General features: G+C 44.1%; 1 protein-coding gene across 8 annotated transcripts; it reads right to left on the bottom strand.

Moving 5' to 3' along the window:
* On the bottom strand, positions 1-24,760 carry SYNDIG1L (synapse differentiation inducing 1 like). 8 transcript variants are annotated; one of them, XM_043985792.1, is made up of 5 exons: positions 24,487-24,619; positions 23,038-23,087; positions 4,793-5,292; positions 2,374-2,511; positions 1-1,326 (listed from the first exon to the last, which is right to left on the bottom strand). In XM_043985792.1, exons 3-5 carry the CDS (start codon positions 5,201-5,203, stop codon positions 1,168-1,170), a joined length of 708 nt encoding a protein of 235 aa, XP_043841727.1. In that variant the 5' UTR covers positions 5,204-5,292; positions 23,038-23,087; positions 24,487-24,619; the 3' UTR covers positions 1-1,167. The 8 variants fall into 8 exon arrangements, with proteins under 8 accessions (XP_043841727.1, XP_043841729.1, XP_043841725.1 ...); XM_043985794.1 differs by having other exon boundaries at positions 4,793-5,289; XM_043985790.1 differs by having other exon boundaries at positions 24,433-24,569.
* Positions 24,761-25,910: the final 1,150 nt, after the last annotated feature.

Here is a 25,910-nt window from a genome sequence, read left to right as displayed (position 1 = left end):
GGCAGTTGGACAAGATGACGTGTAAAGGTTCCTTCTGGCTTAAAGTCAAAGATTCTATGATTTTTCATGTCTCCTGGGAGATAAGGAACCTCATAATTCCAAGATCTCAATAACCAATCTGTCTGTTTGCTCCTCCCCGTCTTCCCATGCACTGGTTGGGTTCTTGACATTATCACTTTAGAGAAAATGAAAGTAAACATATGTTGAAAGGTTTTTAATGACCAATCATTCATTTTCTGTTCACAGCTCAACCATGTCCACCAGGTGGCAAAAGGAAACATCTCATATATCAAAGAAGATGAATAGAGTGTAAAATTCCATGAAGATAAAAGATATGTCGTCTTTAAATTTTGTTTAATTGAATTGAAATGGAGGTTTCTCATATTTGATGAGAGCAAAGAAAATTGGAATCCATCCATTTTTGTCCTAGCCAAATGACAAGTTCAAGATCCATGTGTCCGGGGGGGATCAGGTCTGTTTCCAGCTTAGTTGAATGTCAAGTGGCTCTTATGTGATTTTGATCAGGTCTCCTGCTTCTTCCTGCTTGTCCCTTTCTCCATCGGCAACCTGAATATCAAGCAACCCCATCCTCCTTCCATGTTCCTCTACCTTCCCTTGAGACTTGGGAGGGTGAAGGAGTTAGCTACTCACAATGTTTATAAAACCGTCTCCAGGAAAGAGACAGAACGTAGTGGGAATGAGATGGGTTTGCATTTTCAGCCTGTCTCAGATTTGCTCTCATGCCAGAGCTGGTACTAGGCTGGCATAACTTGATGGGGGCATTGACCACTGTGTCCCCTTTGACAAGAGGGAATATAACAGGTTGGAGAGAGTTTAGGGAGGACAGGAAAAGGGAGTCAGTGAAATAAGCTCCCTGTACCCCTCATTTGGATTGGGGCCTACGTGAGGGGAGAATAAATATAATGAGATGAGATCAAGAGTCTCTGAAGCTAGACAGATGTGGGCCTGCTAGCCTTCTCTTCCCCAACTCCTTTTGGGGGAACAGGAATGGGATCATGTTGGAAAGTGATTGTCCAGGGCACTTGGCTCCAGCTTGTCTGCAAACACCAGGATACTGAGGGTATTAGTACCCATGGAGGGAGATTCAGGCTCCCTTGAACCACTGGTGAGGGAGGGACTGAGTGCTTCTCAGTGACTTGGGCCCCACTAGCCCTGGCTGCTCTTGGACAAGTAAGCCACCAGCGCCACCACCACTGCAATATAGACACCGGTGCCAATGGTGATGGAGAGAATGGCCAGGAAGAGGGCCCGCCGAGAAGTTGTGCTGGCCAGGTGAAAGTCCCCTTTGGAGATGGCCTTGCTGGTCTAGGAAAAGAGAAGGCACATAAGCAAGACCCCTATTACTCTGGACCTATCCTGCATAGGCTCCTTGAGAATGGGTTCGAGGGTGGTTCAGGCTCATGAGAGAAAGAATGTAATTCCCCAGGGATTTGATTTAACTTGATTCTTCCTTCTTTTGAGCCATTCTCTAAAAATCCTTGACTTAAGCCAGCCAACAGGACAGGAATGGATCATCATTTGAGTAAACAAGTGCCATTTAAAATGATGGGGGCAGCTAGGTGGCACAGTGGATAAAGCACCGGTCCTGGAGTCAGGAGGACCTGACTTCAAATCTAGCCTCAGACACTTGACACCTACTAGCTGTGTGACCCTGGGCAAGTCACTTAACCCTCATTGCCCCACAAAAACAAACAAAACAACCCCCCCAAACAAATAAAATGGGATGAAGCTGTGTTGAGGGAAAGGCAGGGCAGGGCCATCCTTATTTATCCCCATAGGCATGAAGTCTTGGGCAACTTATACAGCACCCACTTTATCCCCAAGGGAAATCATGTCTAAAAAAAAAAATCTAAACTATCAAGGGTAGCTTTGAATGGGAAAAGAATACCTTAAAGAACATCTTTGTTGGGTGATGGGGAGGAGAAAACACTGAGAAAATGAAAGAGCATAGTCCCATATGTCACAAAGCCAGTATGGGGGCTGTTGAAGGGTTGGCTGCATATATATATATATATATATATATATATATATATATATATATACACATATATCTGTCTGTCTGTCTGTCTATATTTATATTTAGTTAGTTATTTCTCAGGTTTTTATTAGACACAGCTGAGACAGACACTTCCCAGGCACAGAAGTACCCCTTCCAAGGGCTAGGAGTTATTGCCCAATTCACAGCCCTTCTGAGGCCTGATTGCCTGTGGGCAGAAGGTACTAGGATTTTTAAGACCAGACTTCCCTTTATGGTATAAAGCGTGACCAGGATGGTCCTTTCATTTGAAAGAAAAGGCATGCTCCATCCTGCATCCCAGTCCCTACCTACAAATGCCCCACATGGAACCTCACCCTTTGTGAGAAGTAGAAGGCAGCAATGCCCAGAGGCCAGAAGCAGCAGAGCATAGAGAAGATGGCGAGGCCAAGGTGGTCCCGGGGTGGTAGAGTGAGGAAACCATCTTCACTCTCGCTGGCACTGGAGGAGTCACTCTGAAAGATAGCAGGAGTGGGGTTAAGTTGATTAAGACAGAGTACCCACCTTGGGAAGTGGGAAAGAAATGGAGGGGTCCACGTTTTTAAACTAAGCCTCAGGGGGAAGATATCTTTGATATTGGGTCTCAGATTTGGGATGTCTGGCTTTTAGTGTTTGCCCTGCCCTCCCTTTAGAATGGGGGGAGGGGATTAGGGGCAGCTAGGTGGCACAGTGGATAGAGCATCGGCCCTGGATTCAGGAGGACCTGAGTTCAAATCCGACATCAGACACTTAATACTTACTGGCTGCTTGACCCTGGGCAAATCACTTAACCACCATTGCCTCAGCAAAAAAAAAAAAAATTCCAAATTCCCTCCCTCCACCCTTTCCCCCCACCCACTGAGAAGGCAGGAAATGGAAAAATGTTTTTAAATGCATAAAATATGTAGGACCCAATTATATTGAAATATAATTGACAAAATAATAACTAAAAACCCCCAAACAATCAGAGAGCCCCTGAAATCTATTTGTGGAACCCTTAGAGGTTAGAACTTCTGCCTTAGAGTGGCAGGAATCATATCTACATAAGCCCTAGTAGGAGTCAGCCTTGGGATATTGGAAGACCTGGGTTTAAGTCTCAGCTGATGTTCGTCCTTCCTTCTTGAAGAAGACCAATAACATCAGGAGGTGATGTCCTGACTTGAAAGTGATTGGACTTAAGTGAGGCAGGGCTGTGCAAAGCCATCAGCCTCACTCTGCTCCAGAGTCATTGGACTCCAGTGGCAAGATATAGAGCAGGACCACTAGCCCTCAGCTCTTAATATATGCTAATGGGGTGAACTCTCCTGGAATGCACTCCTTTTTACCCCTCCCTTATAGAGTCTCTCTTAGTTTAAGATGCAGTTCAGGCATGATGGCTTTCCTGATTCCCTACAAGTTCTAGTGCCCTTTCCTCCTAAACTACACTGTGTTTAACTTCTTGTATATATTTGTCTTATTTATTTTACCTATATGCTCTGTGTGTGTGTGTCTGTGTATATATATATATATTCCTTTCTTTGTTTGTTTGTTTCTTTTTTTGTGGGCCAAAGTGACTTGTCCAGGTCCACACAGCTAGTAAGTGTCAAGTGTCTGAGGTCAAATTTGAACTCAAGTCCTCCTGAATCCAGGGCCAGTGCTTTATCCACTGAGCCACCTAGCTGCCCCCTGTATATATTTTCGTATGGGCTTATCTTGAATGCAAGCTCATTGCTAATACAGATTGCTTCATTCTTTGTACTTTTATTCTCAGAGTATGGCATGTAGTAGGTGCTTAGTAAATACTTGTTGGGGGCAGCTAGGTGGTGCAGTGGATAAAGCCCCAGCCCTGGATTCAGGAGGACCTGAGTTCAAATCTGACCTCAGACACTTGACACGAACTGGCTTTGTAACCCTGGGCAAGTCACTCAACCCTCATTTTCCAACAAAAAACCAATAAACAAACAAACGGATGAACAAATAAATAAATACACAAATAAATAAATAAATACTTGATTGATTGATTGATTATGAGGAAATCAAGTTGTATAATCTTGAGTGGTGGTGGTGATGATGATGATAGTGCAGGAGGAGCACTCAGTGAACCCACAAGGCTGCCCCTCTGTTCTGAAGCTCTGGACGCTTTACTGTGGAAGGCTGGCCCAGTGGCACCTTGATTGCTAACACATATATCCCAAAGAAGAATAGCCTAAGGAAACAACTTCCTATCCTAGCCTTCTACCACATAGAATATCCAGGGAGCACAAGTTCTAACAGAGTCAGGAATGTTCTAGGTTATAGCAGTCTAAGAAAGCGAGAATCTGGGAAGGAGGAGCCCTCTCCCAAGGATCCGTGGACTAATTCCACTCCAAGCCCACGGATAGCTGTTTCAGGTCCTCCAGAGGAACCCTAGGCCGGGCCAATCATAATCTACACCCTAGCACTTTGCCTGCCTCTGGTCCGGGCTCAGAGTGCATCAGGTTGAATGATAGCTTTTATGAGTCTAAGACTGTTTGCCTTCTTGCAGGGAAACGCAGCATTTTCAAAAGTGAAGTTGAGATACTGCATAGCATGCAAATGGTCCAATCCCATGAGTACCCACAGAAAGCAGAAGAATATGAAGCTTCAGATAGCAATAGCAGCTATTTTAGAAATGAAAGCTTAGAGAGTGTAAGTCACTTACCCAAGGTTACACAGGAGAACTCTGTTCTCTTGACTTGCTTTGGGCCCAGTGATGCTACAGCCTTTCCCCCTCATCCCCCGGTTTTCCATCAAACTCACCTCATCATCGTCTTCCTCCACCTCCAGAAACTCATCTTCCACATCAAAGGATACCGTCTGAATCTTGGCATCCTCCTCAGCCTGACCGGCTCTCTGGACTCCTTCCGGGGTGCTGGCCTGCGGCTCCTTGCTCTCTGTGAAGGTAGTCTCACAGCTATCTCCTTTCCAGTCTTTAGCTTTGTCCTTCACGAGGAGAAAATTGGACCCATACAGTGCCTCTACAGCCAGCTGCAGGGACCCTGCATCTAATAGCTGGTGGGTTCTGGCTTGACCGGCACCGCCAAAGAAGTAGGAGTAGAACTTCTCCTGGCAGTCCCAAGTCGGAGAGTCCTCATGGAAGGGATACGGGTTGGAGAGGTGACCGTTACTCCTGGCCAGCAGTGGATTGTGCACATCGTTCAGGCTCTCCATGTTTACCCGGGTGGGAGTAGAGGGGCTGGTGGTGCAGGTGTTTGGTCGAGCCACAGCTGGGGATGGAATTAGTGCCTTCGAGGAGCCTGCTGGAAGAGGAAGACACAGACATAGTTGTGGGGTTGAGCGGTCCTCCAATCATCGGTAAAGAAGAAAACCTGCCTTCAGGAATACAGCGAAGATCATGTATGTCCCAGGCCTTTTGATGCTTTGGTTATTCATGCCCTTAGGGCAGCTAGGTGGCACCATAGTGCACAGAGCACTGGGTCTGGAGTCAGGAAGACTCATCTTCTTGAGTTCAAATCTGACTTCAGGTACTTACTAGCTGTGGGACCCTTGGTAAGTCACTTCACCCTGTTTGCCTCAGTTTCCTCCTCTGTAAAATGAGCTGGAGAAGGAAATGACAAATCACTCCAGTATCTTTGCCAAGAAAACCCCAAATGGGGTCAGGAAGAATCAGACATGACTGAAAAGACTGAACAACACAATCCTTGGATGGGGCTGTATTTGTGGACCTGGCATGTGATGATTTATTAGAGAGAAGTCCAGGCTTACTGAGCTTGATTAGCCAAAGATGGTGATAGGATCAGGACAAAGTACATAGTAGGCATGCAGTAAATGCTGAATGAATCGAGGAGTGACTTTGGGCAGGTTTCACACTGCTCTGACTTCAGGGGTCTGGCAAGGGAACAGGAGAGGGCAAGCCTTCCTTGATTATAGGGACAAAGATGGCTAAGGGATACATTATAGTACAATGGAATTAAAAAACTTGGGTTTGTAAGATCATAGATATAGGACCAGAAGGAACTTAACGGACCTCCTAACCCAACCAATTTCTAGAAAAGTAAATAGAGACTCCAAGAGGTTAAAAGATTCATCCAATATCACAGGTGGTAGCAAATGGCAGAACTGACTCTAAATTCACTAGGAAAGTTCAATACTCTTTTTTTTTTTTTGCAGGGTAATGAGGGTTAAGTGACTTGCCCAGGGTCACACAGCTAGTAAGTGTCAAGTGTCTGAGGCTGGATTTGAACTCAGGTCCTCCTGAATTCAGGGCTGGTGCTTTATCCACTGTGCCACCTAGCTGCCCCCAAGTTCAATACTCTTTACATGACATTGCATTGCCTCTGACATGTTTGACTTTGGCTAAGTATATATTTGACTTCCCCAGGCCTCAATTTCCTCATCTGTATAAAAAAAAAGAGAAGGGAAGGTGGGGTTGGAGGGTAGTTGGATTAGATGGTTTCTCAGGCAACTTCCAGCACTAGATCCAAGATTCTTTATGGACAGAAAAGCAGAGGGCAGAGCCAAGGTGTTATCAATGATCTATAGGACATGGTTGGTTCCTATTCCCCTTTTCCTGACCTTGTGAGACAACAGCAACAACCACTGGGAGGTCCTCTGGAAGGAACAAATCTAACTGTGCCTTCTTTCACTTGATTTCAAGGCTGACCCAAGTTCAATGTTACGTCTCCACTTCTTTTCCCTAACTGGGATCTCAGAAAGAGAGTTGGGTAGGGTGGAAAGGCAAAGAGAAAGTGCAATAGGGAATGGAAATGGAAATTTGCGCCAGATCCACAAGCTATCTCTTGCTCCTTCCTCTGTCCTACACTCATATTTACACAATCAAACTTTGAGAAAATTCCCCATTCATTTTCTCCATCAAGAGTAGAGAAATGAGTCAAAATTTGAATTAATCCACATTTTTGAACATCTAAAATGTTCAGGGAACTTTAATAGACAAGGTGTGGGATAAAGGAGAATTAAATGAACTGGTCCTCACCTTGAGGGAGTTAGATGATGGATATAGGCAACAATGACCATGGAGTTAAAGTTGGAAGAGACTTTGGAGGTAATTACTCTCTCCTCTTGGCCATGCCCGTAACTTTGCCATCCTCCTCACTCAGGAGAAACTTCTGCCCTGTGGTCCCCACTTTCCTAATCAGTAACTCCCTCTCCCAGACCACTATTCCAAAAAAACACAAAACAAAACCCCAGTTGTGCTTCACTTCACTCCTGACTCTCCAGCTATCTCTTCTATAATCATAACAACATCCTTGCCTCCCCACCCCATCCCCACAATGCCAGTGGGTAACATTTTCTTGTTCTCCTTCCATCTCTACAGTTCTGAAACCATGAACCACGTTCAAATCAACATTGTTCCTGGATGGGATGGATCAATCTATTCCCCTATACCCCAGTTACCATCTCTAATTTTTCTGGACCAAAGCACCCCTCCTTGGTCACCATTCTTTCCTGCGTGTGTTGTGGGTTTTTTTTTTTTACAGGAAATGCTCTCTTGAGTCAGTTTAAGCTGACTCTAGCATGCCACTAACTGACTCGAGTTCATATTTCTATTTTTTAATTAAAAAAAATTTTTTAATCAATTTTTTAGGGGCTGGGCAATGAGGGTTAAGTGACTTGCCCAGGGTCACACAGCTAGTAAATGTCAAGTGTCCGAGGGCAGATTTGAACCCAGGTCCTCTTGAATCCAGGGCTGGTGCTTTATTCACTGTGCCACCTAGCTGCCCCCTTTCTTCTGTGTTGTCTTCCCCCTTTAACATTTAAGGTCCTTGAGGGAGGAACTGTTTTTGCTTTTCATATTTGTATACTCAGAGCTTAGCACTTAGTAGGTGTTTAATATATGCTTTGTCATTCATTCATTCATTCATTCATTCATTCATTCATTCATTCATTCATTCATTCATTCATCCGTCTGTCCGTCCGTCCGTCCATTCATTCATTGACTTGCCCAGATCACCCAAATGAGCATATTGGGATTTAAACCCAGGTCTTTTGACTCCATGTCTATCACTCTTTCCTCTACACCAAGGGAGAAACCATGTGACTTGTGGCTGTAAGGACCTAAGTAGAGGAAGGCACCAGGTGAGGGTGGACCTGATAAAGATGCTCCCAGTACACTGACCTAGTTATGGCATTGTGGAAGAGATGAGGGCAAACTCACATTCAACATTCACTTTGGAGAGGCGGCAGCAGGCAGACTGAGATTGAAAGGCAGACAGACCTATTTCAACATGATCTGGGTGAAAATGTTGGGGCCGGCCAGGAATTGGTGGTGTGCATGGCTACTGACTCAGGGAGGGATGCTATTGGGATCAGCAGAGGTAATGAATCACTGGCCCCCTGCATGGCTCCCGCTGGTGAGGGGTTGGGTTTCTTTGCTACAAGAGGCAACAGATGGAGCTGGAGGGGAGCCGAGGTTGCAGCGGCTGCCATAACCCGGCAGAACGTGTGGGGAATTAGCAGGGGTTTCACACCAGTTTTTAGAGAACATTTTCCTCTCTGAGCAAGGAGGGGCTGGGCATAGAAGGAATCATTGAGTCGATGCCCTGGGGTATTCAATCTGTGAGGAGCTGGGGAAAGTCCAGGGACTCTGGATGGAGAGTCAGACAACCTCTACAGTGCAAGCTGGGCCAGCGTCCGTGCTGCCAGGTACTCAGGAGAGGCCAAGTTCCTTACTCCTCCTTTTCAAAGGTCTAAATCGACCTCTGAAAAAAGTCTCCTCTTTCCCCCTTTAAAAATTTTTTTTATTTCTTTTTTTCCCCAGGGCAATGAGGGTTAAGTGACTTGCCCAGGGTCACACAGCTAGTAAGTATTTAAGACTGGGGTTGAACTCAGGTCTTCTTAACTCCAGGACTGGTGTTCTATCCACTGCACCACCCAGCTGCCCCAAGCTTCCTCCTTCCTAGGTCTAGGACTTGTAGGGTACCTGATACATTTTGGGGGGGCGGGGCAATGGGGGTTAAGTGACTTGCCCAGGGTCACACAACTAGTAAGTGTCAAGTGTCTGAACTGGATTTGAACTCAGGTCCTCCTGAATCCAGGGCCAGTGCTTTATCCCCTGCGCCACCTAGCTGCCCCCCTCAGTGATCTTTCTTTTTTTTTTTTTTAGTGAGGCAATTGGGGTTAAGTGACTTGCCCAGGGTCACACAGCTAGTAAGTGTTAAGTGTCTGAGGCCGGATTTGAACTCAGGTACTCCTGACTCCAGGGCCGGTGCTCTATCTACTGCACCACCTAGCTGCCCCTTATTGTGTTATGTGTGTGTGTGTGGTTTTTTTTGTTGTTTTTTTTTGTTTGTTTGTTTTTTTGCAGGGCAATGGGGGTTAAGTGACTTGCCCAGGGTCACACAACTAGTAAAGTGTCAAGTGTCTGAGGCCAGACTTGAATTCAGGTACTCCTGAATCCAGGGCCAGCGCTTTATCCACTGTGCCACCTAGCTGCCCCCTCAGTGATCTTTCTAAAGCACAGATCTGACCCTATCACCCTCCTCCCTACACAATGAATTCCAGTGATTTCCTATCACCTCCAGGATCAAATCTAAAATCTTCCCCTTCCCTTTTAAAAGCCTCTCCTTCCCTCTCTAGGCTTTCTGTACCTTTATCCCCTCCCTGTATTCTGCAATCCAATGACACCGGTTTCCTTGCTGTTCCTCATCCAGGACACCATGTCCTGACTCCATGTATTTTCACTGGCTCTTCCCCATGCTCTCTTTTCTCATCTCACTGTACTGGCTGCCCTAGCTCCCTTCAAGTCTCAGCTAAACACCCACCTTCTAAAAACAAAACAAAAAAACCCTTTCCCAAGTCCTCCTTAACCTCGATATCTCTCCTCTGAGGCATTTGGCAGCTTTGTGGTGTGGCCAATAGAGTGTTGGGCCTGGAGTAAGGAAGACTCATCTTCCTGAGTTCAAATCTAACCTCAGACACTTACTGGCTATGTGACTCTAGGCAAGTCACTTAACACTGTTTGTCTCAGTTTCCTCATCTGTAAAATGAGCTGGAGGAAGGAAATGGCAAACCAAACTGGTAGCTCTGCCAAGAAAACCCCAAATGGCATCATGATGAGTCAGACACAACTGAAAATGACTCAACAACAATAGTTTGAGGCATTTATCACTAGTATTGTCACTTTTCCCATTTGTCTGTGACCTCCTTGAGAGCAGGCACTATCTTTTGCCTTTCTTTGTATCCACATTGAGTTTAGTACCATGCCTAGTGGGCACCTGGGTGGAACACCAGATGGAGCACCTAGAATCAGGAAAACTCATTTTCCTCAATTCAAATCTGACCTAAGACAAGCTGTGTGACCCTGGGTAAGTCACTTAACTCTGTTTGCCTCATCTATATAATGAGCTGTGGAAGGAAATGGCAAACTACTCTGGTATTTCTGTCAAGAAAACCTCAAAGGGGGTCATGAAGAGTCAGGCACAACAGAAGTGACTGAACAACCATCCCTGGCACATAATAGGTACTTAATAAATACTAGGTTCAGATCCTGCCTCTGACATTCACTATCTGTGTGATCTTGGGCAAATCACTTTACTTTCCTGTGCCTGTCTCCTCATCTTTAAAATGAAGGATTAGAAGGCCTCGAATGTCCCTTCTAGCTCTAGATCTATAAGCCTATGAATAATAACAACTTAAATTATTTTTTTTTTGCGGGGCAATGAGGGTTAAGTGACTTGCTTAGAATCACACAACTAGTAAGTGTCAAGTGTCTGAGGCCGGATTTGAACTCAGGTCCTCCTGAATCCAGGGCCGGCGCTTTATCCACTGTGCTACCTAGCTGCCCCCAACAACTCAAATTTTAATTTGAGTCTTAAAACAACCCTATGAGGTAGGTAGCACAAGTATTATTATCCCCCATTTTATAGATAAGGAAACTGAGACTCAAGCAGTAAAGTGACCAACCTATGTTCATATAGCTAGGAACTGGTAGCCAGAATTCAAACTAAGGACCCCAGATCCAAACTCAATGTTTTTTCCCATGGTAGGTGTCCTAAGTTTTGGTGTCCTGTATTGGGCATATAGTAGTATTTGCAGCTAACTGATGTTGTGCATTAGATTATATTCCAATGTTCCATTCCAGACTCTGCTACTTGTTATCTTGGGCAATTCAATTCGCTTTACTAGGCTTCAGTTTTTCTCATCTGTAAAATGGGGGTGGAGCTGGGCTAGAGGAGCTCTAAAACTTTGATTTCATGGTTCTGTATGATGAAAGGAAGGACCAAGAGTAGCTAGAACTACTGTGGTACTGTCTTGGAGATCAGAGCCCAGGGATGGTCTCAAAAGAGAACTCAGAATTCTATTTCAACTCAATTAGAGGTCATCTAGCCCTCCAACCTGAATTGTAACCCTAATTCATGTTACAAGCAATTCGACAATTATACATTAAATATCTATTGAAAACTCAGAGTTGAAAGGCACTTCAGGGATCATCTAATCTGGAGCAAGCCTGATGAAGAAACCCTCCTACAAAGACCTTGACATCCAGCCTTTGAAATCTTCCCATGACAGGGAAACCCGCCATCTCTCATGCCAGCCCATTCTATTTTGGGACAACTCTAATTATTAAGAAGTTTTCCCTTATACTAAGCATAAATTTTCCTCTCCACAACTTCTATCCAGTCAGTGTGCCTAGTTCTGCCCATTAAAGACAAACAGAATAGATATAATATCTCTCCCACATAGCAGACCCTTCAAACGTTTGCTGGATTGGTCTAAAGCATAGGAAAGGGCAGTGAACTAGACATAGGAGGCTGCCAGACTAGGTTTCCTGGGGGAAGGAATTCTGGGACATATCCACTCTTCCCTAGTCCTCTTCTCCCCTACCCTAACCCCAAGAACATAATGACATCCACCCAGTGCAGGCTTCAGGGAAAGGAAACACCAACCCTTCATTAATCATCTACTTTATTGAAATGGGTCATCTGAGGTTCTTTTCCTTTCTAAGTATCAATAATTATTTATTTTGAGTTATTTTTTTTCAGTCACATGTGAGTCTTTCTGACCCCATTTGGGTTTTTTTTTGTGGGGCAATTGGGGTTAAGTGACTTGCCCAGGGTCACACAGCTAGTAAGTGTCAAGTGTCTGAGGCCGGATTTGAACTCAGACCTCCTGAATCCAGGGCCAGTGCTCTATTCACTGCACCACCTAGCTGCCCCCATTTGGGGTATTTTTGGCAGAGATACTGAAGTGGCTTGCCATTTCCTTCTCCACCTCATTTTAAAGATAAGTGACTTGCCCAGGGTCATACAATGAGTAAATGCCTGAGATCAGATGAGTCTTCCTGACTCCATCCACCTCACCATCTGTAAAGAACTTTATATATCTCATTTAATATAGCTCACTTTATATATCTATATATTTACATCTATCAACCTATCTATCTATCAATCATTTTGTATTATCTTATCTGCTCCTCCCAACAATCCTATTTTTCTGATGAGGAAACTGAGTCTGAGAGGGGTTAAGTGATTTGCACAGGTCTCACAGATCATATCTGATTAGGATTTGAATTCAGGTCTTCCTGACTACCAATCAGACACTCTACTTACCTATTTTAGTTTCTTCTATGAATGCAAGTATCCCCTTGAGCTGCAGCCACAGCAAATCTGCAGCAAGGTCTCTTTTTCTGCTTATTGTTGGGGTGTGGAGTGTATTAGCTATTCCACAAAACCAGAGTTTGGGCCATAATAGCTTCCTTTGGACACCCACAGCCTTTAGAGTTACCCCAGAGAAGGGAATGAGAGGTAGAGCCCATGAAATCCCCCAATTATAGGATTTAGTGCTATAAGACATCTTAGAGACCATGATGATAACTTGTATTTGTATAGTGTTTTTAGGTTTGCAAATAATATCTATTTTTATCCCTGAAATAAAACACTGGGAAGTAGGTGCTATTATTATTCCTATTTTTCAGATGAGGAAACTGAGGCAGATGGAGGTTAAGTGACTTGCTTAGGGTCATACAGCAAGTAAGTGTCTGAAGCCTCAGGAACTTATGATTTCCTGACTTCAGGCCTACAATGTCACTTATGAGCCTTCTAGGTGTCTGCAGCTAGGATAATACATTCATTTTTTTTTTTTTTTTTACTGAGGCAATTGGGGTTAAGTGACTTGCCCAGGGTCACACAGCTAGTAAGTGTTAAGTGTCTGAGGCCAGCTTTGAACTCAGGTCCTCCTGAATCCAGGGCCGGTGCTCTATCCACTGCGCCACCTAGCTGTCCCCTAATACATTCATTTTTCAGATGAGAAAACAGACTGACCTCATCAACAAAAGATTAAATTAACTAGCCAAAGTCATTGTCCTTCATTCTCAAAGAAGACCATGGCATTGGGGTGATGTCATGACTTGCAGTGAATTGGGTTTAAGTGAGAGAGGGTTGTGCAAAGTCACCTCACTCTCAACTCTTGAGCCATCTGAGTCCAGTGGCAAGACATAGATCAGAATAACTGGCCCTGGTGCTGGCACTGGATGTTTAAAGGCAATTGGGGTTAAGTGCCTTGCCCAGGGTCACATAGCTAGTAAGTGTCTGAGGTAAGATTTGAACTCATGTCCCCTCAACTTCAGGGCCAGTGCTTTATCCACTTTGCCACCTAGCTGCCCTAGCCAAAGTCATTGGTAACACTTAGATCCTCTGACTCCAAAGCAGAGCTCTTACTATTGTACCATCCTAATTTCTTCAGAAGCTAGAAGAGGCCTGAAAAATTATCTAATCCAGCCCCATGGATTTTTCTGCATTTTTCTGGACCCTATACCTTCATTCATCATGCCTAGAACAAGGATCCTGGTAAAAAGCTTCAGCTGGAGGACTGTGGCTCAGCTCTAGATGCCACCTATTAGAAAAGACACCAAAGAATATTTACAGCATACCATCCAGAATGTGAGTTGAGTTTAGAACAGCTCCAAGGTCATATGAAAGACCTGGAATTGTTTAGCCTTAGGGAAAAAAAGACTTAGGTAGAAATTAGAAAGATCAAAAAACATTTAAAGATCTATATAGACTAATTCCATTTGGCCCTATTGAGTAGAGGGAGAAGCAATGGGGAGAAATTGCAGGGACTTAGAGTTTATCTGGATATAACAGAAAACTTCTCATAATTGAAATCAAATGAGATAATATATGTAAAGCCCATTGCAAATCTTAGAGTGTCAACAGAATTCTTCTTCTTCTTGCTGTCCAAAAGTGCAATGGGCTAGTTTGGAATTAGTGAGTTTTTCATTGGAGGTCTTCAAAGAGATACAAGAAGGTCAATGACATCATGGACGATATTTTGACTTTTGAGCAAATTGGATTTAAGTGAGGTAGAATTGAGCAAAATAGTAAGCTTCACTCTCTCTTCCTGAGTCATCAAAGTCCAGTGGCAGGACAAAAGACAACTGGGGATGCAGTGGATGACCTTAGACATCTTTGATGTCTAACCAAGTTCCAAGCACTCCACAGTGCCTGCTTCATCTGCCTTCATGGCCATTGGAACAAATAATTCTCATCTGCCCATTCTGTCAGGGGAAGTCTTCACATACTTGGGGTAGACTCCCTTAACTTGAGGCCTGTTGGTTACCCTCAAACTGGTTTAGCCTGTCTTCTGAGACTGTTTATCAGGGTGTCTGCTGCTCAGGCTATAGTTTCTTGGAGCCACAGGTGAGAGTTGGGTGAAGGTGGAGACAAAGGGTGGATGAGCAGACCTAAAATGGGCTCAGCAAGCCCTCAGCCCAAAGATGCTCATCTTCCCTGAGCACCCCCATACACCCCAATATAAACCTCTCAGGCTGTGTGGAGCCTCAATTCCATTGGCAAACGGACTGTAAAAAGATATTCAGTTTTAGGTACAGGTTGGTCTAGATGACCTCTGAGGTCCTTTCTTACTCTGACACTTGGTGAACCTCCTAACTTTATAGAGGAGGTAACAGGCATAATATAAGTGCGATGATTTGCCCAAGGACATATGGTGGTTTAATATCAAAGTGGGGACTGGAACCCAGCTCTTTTGACAATGTCTTAAGAGTCCACCATACCAGGCTGTTTCCTAAGGTCAAGGTTGCCATGGGTACAGTCATCATAGCAACTGTCATGGGTAGTTGGAGAAGTCTGGAAGTTTTAGAAATGAAGAGATTTGCTTATTTGCTCTAGGAGTGTGTGTGTGTGTGTGTGCGCGCGCACGCATGTGCGCGTGCACATACACGCACACATGCAAGAGAGAGAGAGAGAGAGAGAGAGAGAGAGAGAGATTATTGAGCTATTGAGCTTCATTCATTCCGGGCAATCAGGCCAGTCACAAGCTCAGGTTTTTTGGAGGCATGACTGCCTTTTGAGGAAGAAACAAGCTTCTCTCTGCATGTTGACTAAAGTCTGTCAGAAATGCTCTTATGCATGTTCCAAGCAATTACAGGGAGAGAGACTGAATGATACAGTTTACTCCATTAGCTAGGAAAACTTTGCCTAGAACAATTTCCAATTAACCTTTTTTATGGTATCAGAAAAGACGAGAAAATATGGTCTATGAAAAGTTGATTTTCAGTGATTTTTTGGGTAATATTTAATGAAAGGAAACAATGATAATGTGAGGGTTTTTAGTAATAATAATAGAAAGCATATAGCCCTTTAAAGTGTATAAAGTGCTTTATATATGTAGTCTCATTTGTTTTGTCTAATATACCTGTGAGATAAGTGCTATTATTATTATTATTCTGTATAACTGTCCTGTAAGATAGATGCTACTATTATACCCATTCACAGATGAGGAAATTGAACCTGAGGAAGACTAAAGCAGACATGTCCAAGATCGTACAGTTGGTGTCTAAGGCAGGATTGAAAAATGGTCTATCTGACTCCAGGTCCCATGCCACCTAGCACCCTGAAACATCTATCTTCCCAGTTTAGTATTTTTAGGTTTTAATATTTTGGTCCAGGTTTTTCTTGAAACAGAAAGGCCTCCCTCATAATAAACTGACCAAGAAGCCATTCAGATTGCAATCTAAATACACCAACCATCTGCTGTTGGGTTCCATGGACTTATGCAGAGGAGAGAAAGAAGGGAGAGGAAGCATTAAAGAGATGATTTTTTGGAGACGTCATGGTACCTTAGAGGTAGAATTAGAAGGTATTTTATAAGTCATCTGGGCAGCTAGGTGTCATTGTGTTTAGAGCACCAAGCCTGGGCTTAAGAAGACTCCTCTTCCTGAGTTCTAATCCAGTCTCAGATACTTACTAGCTGTGTGACCCCGGGCAAGTCACTTAATCTTGTCTGTCTCAGTTTCCTTGTCTGTAAAATGAGCTGGAGAAGGAAATGGCAAACCACTCCAGTATCTCTGCCAAAGAAAATCCCAAATGGGGTCATGAAGAGTCAGGCATGACTGAAAAATGATTCAACAACAACTACAGAAGTCATCTAGCCCTCATTTTTAGATAGTTTTGCACGCCAAGTCAGAAACCTGGCATTGAATTCTGCCCCGATCATTTTCAGGATGACCTTAGACAAGATGACCTCTCTCAACCTCAGTTTCCTCATCTATAAAATATAGATAATAACAGCACCTACTTCACAGGGTTGTTATGAGGAACTAGTGAGACAGAACATATAAAGTGCCTTGCAAACCTTAAAATAAATAAATGCTATTTATTATCTTTCAGATATGAAAACAGGCTCAAAGTGATTTTGCTGCAGCTAGTAAATGAAGGAAGATTCAAGCTAGGTTTACCATTCTCCACCCCTCCCCTTCCCCAAACACACACACACACACACACACACACACATCCAATGTCTTTCCCCCTCTATATCATACCACCTTTCAATGTATTTTTGTGCATTTGAGTATACAGTACATGGCTATGAATGGGGTGGGTGCAAAGATGTGCTGGTAAATATTTAACAACTGGATCTCAGAGGTGAAAATGTAGGCACAACCCACTTTTAAGATGAATCTGCATTAACAATTTCTCCTTGCTTTCTTAAGTCTAGACAATCAATAGAATAATAAATCAAGTCCTGATCTGAGCATTTATCACTTTCCGAGGTGTAAATAAATGCTCACACCAAAGATTGAACAATTGGCTCTCATGTGTAGACTCCAGCACACTCAAGTAGGGAGGAGGAGGACGAGGGATGCATGCAAACAGACCCTAAATGCAGTCACAAAACAAGGTGGCAACTGAATAGCCACTTGCACACTTACTCCCAAATGAGGGCCATTGTCTTCTCTTAGAGATTTACATGTCAGGATCCCCGAAGCCTGGGGTGGACAGGAAGGAAAGAGTAAGAACTGACCTAATCCCTAAGAAGTACCTTGAGAAAGAGCTGTCAGAGAGATCTTTGTGGGTGCTCAGAGCTGTCACTAGAAATTGTGCCACTTGGGGCAAGAGGCAAGAAAGATATTCTGATGTTCTTAGCTGGGGGGAAAGTGGGGGAGACAAACCCCAGGACAATAGTTTAAGGTGGCAGGAGAAGGAGCTTCCACAGATCATCCTGGAGTTTCCAATCCAACAAACATTTCTTAAGTAACCAATATATACAAGGCACTGGGAATGTGAAGGCAAGATGAAAAACAGCCCCTCTCCTCAAAGAGTTTGCATTCTACTGGGGGATAAAGCATGTGGATAGATATGTATATACTTTATGATTTGACATGAAGAGAGCACCAGCAACTAAAGGGAACAGGAAAGGATTCCTGTAGGAAATAGTACATAGGTTGTATCTTGAAGGAAGACAGGGAGCCACTGTAGTGACATGGTAAGACATGCCTTAGGATAACTGTTTTGGATGCTGTGTGGAAGATAGATTCATGAAGGGGAAAGTTGGAGGCAGAGAGACCAATTAGAAGGCTACTGCAATGCTAATGACAGGTGATGAGAGTCTGAATTAAGGTAGTAACCATTTAAATGAAGAGGACAGATGTGAGAGATGTGGAGACAGAATTGATAAGGCTTGGCAAATGAGCAGATCTTGCAGGTGAAGAAAGGGGAAAGTACAGGATGACCAAGAGGTTATAAAGCCGGGTGATTGGAAGGATGGCAGTACTCTCAATAGAAGCATCAAAATTGGGAAGATGGTGGATCAGGGAGAAGGGGAGAGAATAAGAAATGAGGTTTTTAAAAATACATTAGAAATAAACATTTTTATAAATAAATAAAAATACATTAGAGTTCCGATACCTATGAGACATTGAGTTGGAGATGGCTAACCTGTATGTAGTTAGTGATGTGGGACTGGAGCTCCGAGGAGAGACTAAAAGACAGGGATATGGATAGGAACTGGACCATGATTTCTTGGATATAGGAAACTCCAAGATGAGAAGACACACTTTACCAATGTAGGTTGGTAAAGATGTCTTTACTAAATATGACATGTCTTTGACATATAAGTTTAGAGAGTTGCTTAGAGCCCTCAGAGGTTAAGTGACTTGTCCAGGGTCATACCACTGGTATTTGTCAGACAAGAGACTTGAACCCAGGTCTGTCTTCGAAATGACCTTTCTCTCCACTGATAGGCTGGATTAGGACAGGACGAATAAATTTGAGAGTCATCTGCAAAGAGACGATGATTGGACTAATGAGAATTGATTAGATTACCAAGAGAGGGGGGTGAGAACCAAGAGAGGTTAAGTGTCACCAAAATTTAGGTGACACTTAGAATCCATGAAGAAGAGTTGGTCATCAGGTACAAAAGGTAAAGAGAGGTAAAGAAGGATGAAGATGGAGAAAATTATTGGATTTAGTGACACAGACATGCTTGATAACCTTGGAGAGAACCACAATAGTTAAATGAGGAAGTCAGAAACCAGACTGCTAGTCGTTGAGAAGTCAGAGAAGATGTAGAAGCAATAAATGTAGATGGCCTTTTCTAGGGGTTTGGCTATGAAAGAGAAGAAGGTTATAGGATTGTAACTTCCTATTTTAAACAATTCCACTTTGGGCACAGCTAGGAAATTCCCAGAAAATAAAGTCTGCACTGCCAAGTTGTGGAAGGAGTATACCTGTCAAATAACTCAGCAATTAGTGATTTTGAGATGCTATCTCCATAGCAACCTGCCAGGGAACATTTTCACCCAAGTGGTGGAAAGAATGATGGATTTGGGATCAGAACACCTGGGTTCAAATCCCAGATTTTCCACTTTTAGCCTTGTGACCTTGGACAAAGTTAACTTGCCATTCTGGGCTTCAGTATTCTCATCTGTAAAATAAAGGGGTTATGTTAGACTAGGGGTGCTTAGCCTATTTTTGTGTTACACACCCCTTTGGCATCATGATGGAGCCTATGGTCCTCTTCTCAGAATAATGTTTTTAAATAATTGAAGAAATGTTAAATTTTAATTTGAGATTAGTGAGTGTTCTTGTACTCTACCACCTTCCACATTCTCTATTCTCTAGTGATATCGGGCTTCTTGTTATTCCTCAAAAAGGATACTCTATCTACCAACTAAACATTTCACTGACTGTCCTCTATGTTTGGAATTCTATTCTCCCCCTGACTTCCTTCAAATCTTAATTAGTTCCACTTTTTGCAAGAAGTCATTCCCAGTCATCTTTAATCTTAGAGCCTTCACTCTGTGAACTACCCACCCATGTTTATCCTGTATATGGTTTATTTGCACATAATTGTTTGTATTTTACTTCTTCCATTAGACTATGAGCTTTTTGAGAACAGTGGATACTTTTTTGGGGGGAAGGGGAATATTTTTCTTTGTATCTCCAGCACTTATCACCTGTGCCCAACCTGTGGTAGGGCCTTCTGACCTCATATTGATATGCTCAGCTACAGCTAAACACATTCTGTATTGACCCTGACATTGTGATGTCATCTTGGTCCTCTTTGAGCAGGAAGGACAAACAACAACAACTTAGCACAGTGCCTGATACATAGAAGGTACTTAATAAATATTTGTTGATTTTACATGTCATTTTTCCCCATCCGTTTTCATGGACTCCTTGAAATCTATGCCTTGGGGGTCTGTGGATACCAAGTTAAGAACCCTTTTGCTAGATGATCTTTAAAGTCCCCTTTAACTGAAATTCCTACGTTCCTCCCTCTGTAATCAATGGTGGGGAATGGGGAGTATCTGTGTGTAGGCACGACTCCCTCCCTCCAAGATCGGGGAGAGAGGGGCTGCTAAGGCTGCCTCCCAGATGAGCCCTAGAATTGACAGGGGGTAAAATTTCTTGGAGCTTTGGAAAAGTGGAACCATGTACACTAGCTAGTCAAATTGGTCAATTTCCAGGCAGTCACCAAATCTTTATTCTCACTGATAAAAACCTGTTTTTCCACTGAAGCAGTTCCTTCCCAACCACTTAAAGGCAGAGTGGCGCATCTAATGGTGGGAAATAGCACATCAAGCCCATAGGGTAAGGGAGAGGATGTGACAGAGGGAGGAATGGGAGGAGGGGAAGAAAAAAGAGAAAGGAAAACAGAAAGAGGGATAGGGAGAACTCCAGTGGCTATACTAGGGTCAGGAAAACAATTTTCTGTGAGGCCAGAGGCCTATGTCCTAGGTGGGATGATAACAGTCCCTTGCAAAGGAAGGAAAATGGAAGGCAAAGTAGGATTAGAAAATTCAACAACCCCCTTCACCCAGAGACAGAGGCAGTGGTTTTTCTCCTAACAATGATGCCTTCCCTTCTCTGAAAGAGGACACGGTCTGTCCCTCCAAAAATGTACGTTCACCAGCTCTTTATCTCAGCATTGTTTAGGGGAAAAAGTCCTGGGCTAAGAATCAGAAGACTTAAGATCTGATGTCATTCTGTGTGATTTGGGACATGTCATTAAAAAAAATTGAGCCTAAGTTTTATCTATAAAATGGGAAGGATAACAGCTGTCCTGTCTATCTCACAGTTTTGTCCCATGGATCAAATTATATAAGGGGTGTGAAAACACTTTGTAAAATGTAAAGTGCTATACAAATTTAAGGCCTTAGTAATGTGCAGTTGTCCTCAGATGATCTCTGCCACTGTCTTTTTCTGTCTGTAGAAATGCTAAGGTCTCCATTGTCGATGGTTGGGAAATGAGCAGGTTGTATTGGGGCAGTTATTCCAGGTGCCCTTCATCCTGCCAATTCCAACTGGTGCTCTCTCTGCCTTGACAGGAGTAGCCCACTCCCTTATTACCAGCTGCAGGCAATCTCTCCTAAAGACTGACCATGCGGAAAATAAGGCCCAGCACCCTTGGCTTTCTCTTGCTGCTGCTTTATTGCAAAGGGTTAGTGACTCTCCATTAACTGGGGGAAATCTTATTCTTAACAGCTCTATACAGACAACTGTAAATCAGAAAGGGCTGATAATGAGAAAGGGTGGGCGAAGCCGGTTCCCCTGACATTGGCCATATTCTGGCAGGGCAACTTGGGAAGGTCACCCATATGGCTTACTCAGCACTACCCAAGCACCAATTAATTAATGATAGTTTGAGTGAGTGGCAAGGCCTGCCACTCTCTTATGGAATTATTATTGAAGAAGCTCATTTTTTAAAGAGGAGAGATCCCTAGGGAATAATCCCTTTTTTCCCCTTGCCCATTCTTCATGCCCTCTCTGCATGGAAAAATGGACCCTATCCAGTCTGAGACTGAGGGGAGGTCTCTATAAGAATGAAGATAATTGCTTCAAGGCCAGCCTTTGGATCCTGGAAGTGCTAAGGCTGGGGGTTTATTTGGCTCCTACTTCCATCACCATTACTTTAGGAGCTAGAAGGACAGAGGATGTCTAAGTAGAGGGTCCTTGTTCCCTCTAATTTTTCCAAATAAGGACCCAGGGTTTATCTCTGATCTTCATTTAAGATATTGATGATTTTCTTGGAAAGTCACCCCAAGGAAGTAGTGGAAGCAAGTTAGGAAAATAGTAGTAATATAATTTATTTTTCTATAGCCCACAATTCTTTTCTGTTCTTTTTTAGACAACCCAATTACTCAATGAAATAACATCAACTCACCATTAATATTGAGTTAAAAAGCTACTCTTAACCTATGTTTAATTTCTATTGTCAGGGTAGGCTTGGAAATCTATGGAGTCAAAGGAACTTCAAAGAAAAGCTTGAAGGGCTAGAGACACCTGATGGATCATCTAATCTAACTCTTCTACTTTACAAATGAGGAAACTGAGGTTCAGAGAAGTCTACTCCTGTGACTTGCCCAAGGTTACATTTATAGTTAGTGGCAGAGGACAGAGCCAGAGACAGGGACCAGGCCTCATCAATATGCTAACACAGGGTTTCCAGAGAAAATTTTTCCTATGATACCTTCCACCAGCACCACCTTGAAAACATGGTTTTACAGATTCTGCTAAACCAGAGGAATCAATAGTAATTTGAGTGAGGAGATGGCAAGGTTGGAACTGACCAAAACACCTTGCCTGGAAATTGTCCACAGTACTATTGATCCAATGTTTAATGCATGTTTGATATTTCAAATCTTAAGATAGGGCTTCAGATAGACAATTTTCCTGAAGGCATTGCAAATTATCTATCCCTTTGTGGACAAAGCAAAGTGGGTAAAAGCTGATAACTGGGACAAGGTAGGTGGTCAAGAGAGAGAAAGTAACTTGGCCACGGTCACATAGCTAGGAAGTGGTAAGGCTTTCTGAGTCTTATGGCTTCAGTACTCTTCCCACCATACTACTGTTTTCACCTAAACTTAGCTAGATTAGGCTGCTGGCCTGGTCATATAAATGTGTCACAGTAAAAAAGGGATACTAGACAGTGTTAAGTTAAAGAATATCATCATTTGGGGCAGCTAGGTGGCGCAGTGGATAAAGCACCAGCCCTGGATTCAGGAGGACCTGAGTTCAAATCCAGCATCAGACACCTGACATTTACTAGCTGTATGACTCTGGGCAAGTCACTTAACCCCCACTGCCCCCCCCCACACACAAAAGAATATCATCATGCTTCAGTACACAGAATGTGTACTGGGACCACAAGTAAAACAAAGCCTTCTGGTCCTCTACAGTTGTCTAGGAAGTGAAATACTACATTGAAGAAATAGAGCTTTTCTGCTTCAGGACCACAAATTTAATCCCAGACAGTGAACCCTCCCCAAACTCCAAACATCCTACCTGGATCATGCTTTCCTCTTGGATTCAGCTGTAGACCAAAAAGGAGGATTCTGTTGGGGGAGGAGAAGGAACACAGGAGATGCTGTTCAACCCTTGGGGGTTAATAAGGTAAGCTTGATTTGTGTTGGAGGAGGGTGAAAATTTCTAAAAGAGTTATTGGGCCAAAGTTGGGGTGCCACTGTTCTATGAGAAGGGTAATTAACATTCTGACAGTCCATCTTTTGTCTACATAGTGAGTCTGTCTGAAGAACTCAAAGCATTTTGCAGGCATGTGTTCATTCAACTTTACTACACCTGAAGGAAAGAGTTGAAGAATTAGATATTCCTTCTTCATTACTCAAAGGGGAAAATTATGGCACAGAGGGGTTGAGTGATTTGCCCAGAATCACACAGCATATAGATGTCTAGTAGTTAACAGCTATCCTCATTCCTGGTCCCTTCACAGTGCACCAGAAGGGCTGATGTGAAATTAGTTTTCTTGAAGGAGAAGGACGATTTGGGAGTCTTGAAGAGAAAGGGCTAAGGTCAGATCTATCCATGCCTTAGTTCCCCTGCTGAGAAATTAGTAAATCTTAATAGGATTGGCCTCCTGCTTTGTTCCTGCAGATGACATTTGGGGATATATGTGAATCACACTCCAGGAGAAAGGCATCAAGCCCTAACCATTTTCCTGACCAGATGGGTCAGGTTAGGGTGAGAGGTTACACGACTGGGGAGCACTTAGCTATTCTGGGTTGGGGGGAGGTGCAAAGAGGGGACAATGGTCTCAGAGGGCTCCAAGGGAGCCTGAGATTGCTATGATTCTGAAGGTAGGTACCGGGAGGTAAGAAAAGGGGACAGGATTCAGAGTGTGGGGAGCTCTCTCCTCTCTTCTCTCTCTCTCTCTCTCTCTCTCTCTCTCTCTCTCTCTCTCTCTCTCTCTCTCTCTCTCTCTCTATATATATATATATATATATATATATATATATATATATATATATATATATATATATATATCGTTGCCTCTCTTGTCTCTCCCTCTCGTCCTCCACCACCTACTCCGGAAAAATAGAAAAGGGGGAAGTAGGAAAAAGCGACAAGGGCTGGGGGGCTCTATCTGACCTATCTAAATGGCTTCCAGTGAGCCTAGCCGGGTCTCGGTCTGGGTCAGGAGCCATTCTACCCGGGTCAGTAGGTGAGTCTTGGACTGAGGAAAGGGTGCCAGATCTTGGCTCCAAGTGTGTCTCTGCTCCCCCCTTGACCGCTCCCTGGCCAGACTATCCCACTCCCAAGGGGTTGGGGGTGGGTAACGGATCCAGAAAGGAAAGAGGACCGTGTGGAACCGCAAAGAGTCTCCCCTGGTCCCGAGCGCTGTCCCGCCCTGCCGCGCCACCTCCCCCAAGCGAAGCCGCTCACCTCATGCGTGTCTCTCGGTCCAGCTCTCCGCCCCGCCCCAGGACAGTCCCTTACCTGGCGGGTGGCGTAGGTTCCCGCCTCCACGGGACTCAGGAGTCGCAATCCAGGCATAGTCCTCTCGTCTCCGGGTGCCCCCGCCTCTCCCCAGTGGGCTAGAGCTCTCTGGCTTCCAGCTCAGCTCCGCGGCGCTGCCGCCGCCGCCGCACGCTCCAGCACCGCGGACAGCTCCCCCCAGCAGGCTGCCTGGCGCTCCCCTGGCCCAGTCACCCGCCTTAATCGACGCCGTCTCTTCCCAGCCAGGTCCCGGGAGCCCCGCATTACTGCCCCCGGGGCCACTGCCTTACCAGTCCTCTCCCCACCGATCCGCCCTCAGGGCCCGGGCTGGGAGACTGCTCAGCTCACAGCCCGCGCTCTCTCCGACTTATAGGCGCAGCCGAGAAGGGTCCCTCCTCCTCCTCCCCTGATTCCTCCCTCCCCATCTCGACTGCGCTGTCTCTCCTGTATTTTCCCCAAAGCACCCCGCCCCCGTCCCCCAGGTTGTAATCCTGAGGGAATCACAGGGAAAGACGAAATTCTGAGTATGGGAAGTCACTGGTGTCCTCCCCCACAGAAGGGGATTGGGGTGCACGGCTGTCAGGGTTAGGGTTGGCCTGACTCCACTACTCAACATGGGACAATGGAGCAAATGCCTGATTTTTCCTCCTCCCAATCCATCAAGCTTGTAGGGAGGGGGACTACGGACCCAGGAAGAGAGCACCTGGTTGCCTCTGATAAATTCAAGTCACCCGGCCTAAATAAACTACCACCTTGGGTCCTGTAAGAACTGGCAGATATTACTTCTGAGCCTCTGTCAGGGATATCTGAAAGGTCATAGGAAATGGGAGAAGCACTGCAGGACTGAAAAAAATGTCCAAATTTGAAGAAAAAGCGGGGGGGGGGATAAGCTAATAAAATCTGAAAACTGTAAGCCAGTGAGCTTGACTCAATTCCTGGGAAATTTTGAGAATGGATCATTAAAGAGATGATTATTGAGATGGTTATTGAGCCAAAGGAAAGTGATGATTACAAAGAGACAGTCTGGTTTCATCCAGAATAAGTCATGCCAGACTAACCTCATTTTCTTTTTTGACAGGGTTACTAAATGAGTAGATCAGGAAATGCTGTAGATGTAGTTTACTTTGATTTCAGCAAAGAATTTCATGTAATATCTTAAGTCGTTCTTGTAGAAAAGACAGAGATGTGACCTACATGATGGATTCAGAATTGGATGAATTATCTGACTCAAAGAATAAAATTGTTAGTGGTTCAATGTTTACTTGGCAGGAAGCCTCTAGTGGTGTACCCCAGAGATCTGTGTTTGGCTCTATGCTAATATATATATATATATATATGTATATTATATATATATATGACTTGGATAAAGGCAAGGGTGGCATCATTATCATACTTGCAGATGACACAAAGCTGGGAAGGGATAG

This window comes from Dromiciops gliroides, chromosome 2 (genome assembly GCF_019393635.1).
Source record: "Dromiciops gliroides isolate mDroGli1 chromosome 2, mDroGli1.pri, whole genome shotgun sequence".
NCBI lineage: Eukaryota > Metazoa > Chordata > Mammalia > Microbiotheria > Microbiotheriidae > Dromiciops > Dromiciops gliroides.
Note: the sequence above shows the minus strand (reverse complement) of the source record. Positions and strands in the feature narration are given on the sequence as shown.